The sequence below is a fragment of the Cynara cardunculus genome, assembly GCF_001531365.2.
Source record: "Cynara cardunculus var. scolymus isolate 2C chromosome LG 4, CcrdV1, whole genome shotgun sequence".
Lineage (NCBI taxonomy): Eukaryota > Viridiplantae > Streptophyta > Magnoliopsida > Asterales > Asteraceae > Cynara > Cynara cardunculus.
Window position 1 is genome coordinate 15,624,859 of NC_037531.1, and position 1,339 is coordinate 15,626,197.

Consider the following 1,339-nt stretch of genomic DNA (forward strand, 5'->3'; position numbering starts at 1 on the left):
ATATATATATATATATATATATATATATTAAATACTAATAATAATTAAATATAATATATTTTTAAAATTGATTTGATGTTTTCTGAATTTCAAACTCATTCCAATTTCCAACACATTCAACACCCCCTATAAGGGGTGCCATTAGCACCCCCTTAAATAGTTAAAAAGTGTAAACTGATTAACAAGAGACTGATGTTGCACAGGTGAAGAGACATTACGAAAAGGAGGACGCCGGAAAATGCAAACAGCGGTTGCCCGTCGGCGAGATTAACGATAAACATCCGGCGAATTTATTCATATACTGAGTATTGCTTCTGAAAAAGTTGTATGTATCTTACCATATGACAACTCATGTATATTTTTTTCCGGCATTACACTCAGCTTTTCCGTTAACCAAAAAGCTTCAACAGCTTCGGATCTCCACCGTCGCCACGCCGGAAACTCATTAGCACGTCCACCGCTACATCATCGGCTGGTTTGGTAGACAAATCTCGATCGCTGTCTTCAGCGATCACAACATTTGGCGGTGCAATCGCGTTGCTAGTGCCTGCTGCATCGATCTGATTCCGGTTCATCATCATCGTCCACCGTGCACTTTGAGCTTTGAATACCTCGGAACTCTCGTCAACTTCCGGAATCAAAATTCCATCCGCCAGCGGAGTCGGTGTACCACCGGCAAGCACCGTCCTCACAGCAGCCTCACAGAGATCCCAGTTTCCAGTCGATAGGAGTCCCATGGCACCATTAATTGGATTCAGCGTCCGCCCAACCGCTTCGTAGAGAAGCGATCGAAACAACTCTGAGAAAAAAAAAATCAAAATGCAGGCACATGCAAAATTAAGACAAAAATGAATCAAAAACCGCTACAGGATTGAAATCAAACTAGGAAACTGATTTGTGAAAGGTTAATTTAGGGAATATAGACCAGTGCGACGGTGGCCGGGAGGGGCGGAGGAGATGAAATTGATGAGATCGCTGCGGCCGAAGAACTTGGAGAGGAAGAGGGTGGCGTGACCTTGGGAATCAGGAGACTGGATCCACTCCAAACAAGGCCTGAGGACACAGGTGTTACCGCAACCTTTGCGCAGAACTCGGCAGCCATTGCAGCTCCCCATTTCTGATCTCCTGCTCTCAGTTATAGCTTTTGTGAAAGAGGGGATTTCTGTGAATCAAAGGGAGAAAGAGAGCGAGAGATATAAGGGATGAAAAAACATTCGAGAGAGAGAGAAAGAGAAAGAGGTTGGTTTTGGCATTATCTAATGAATGTTGGTGGCATTAACTTTAACTCTGGTGTTTGTTATGCAGACCCTGAGATAGAGCGCCATTGCTAAGAAGCATT

The 1,339-nt window shown here is 43.6% G+C and overlaps 1 protein-coding gene across 1 annotated transcript; it reads right to left on the reverse strand.

Moving 5' to 3' along the window:
- Nucleotides 1-389: 389 nt before the first annotated feature.
- On the reverse strand, nt 390-1,115 carry LOC112510921 (LOB domain-containing protein 39-like). Its single transcript, XM_025116273.1, has 2 exons — nt 926-1,115; nt 390-799 (listed from the first exon to the last, which is right to left on the reverse strand). The coding sequence occupies exons 1-2, from the start codon at nt 1,113-1,115 to the stop codon at nt 390-392; spliced, it is 600 nt and encodes a 199-aa protein (XP_024972041.1).
- Nucleotides 1,116-1,339: the final 224 nt, after the last annotated feature.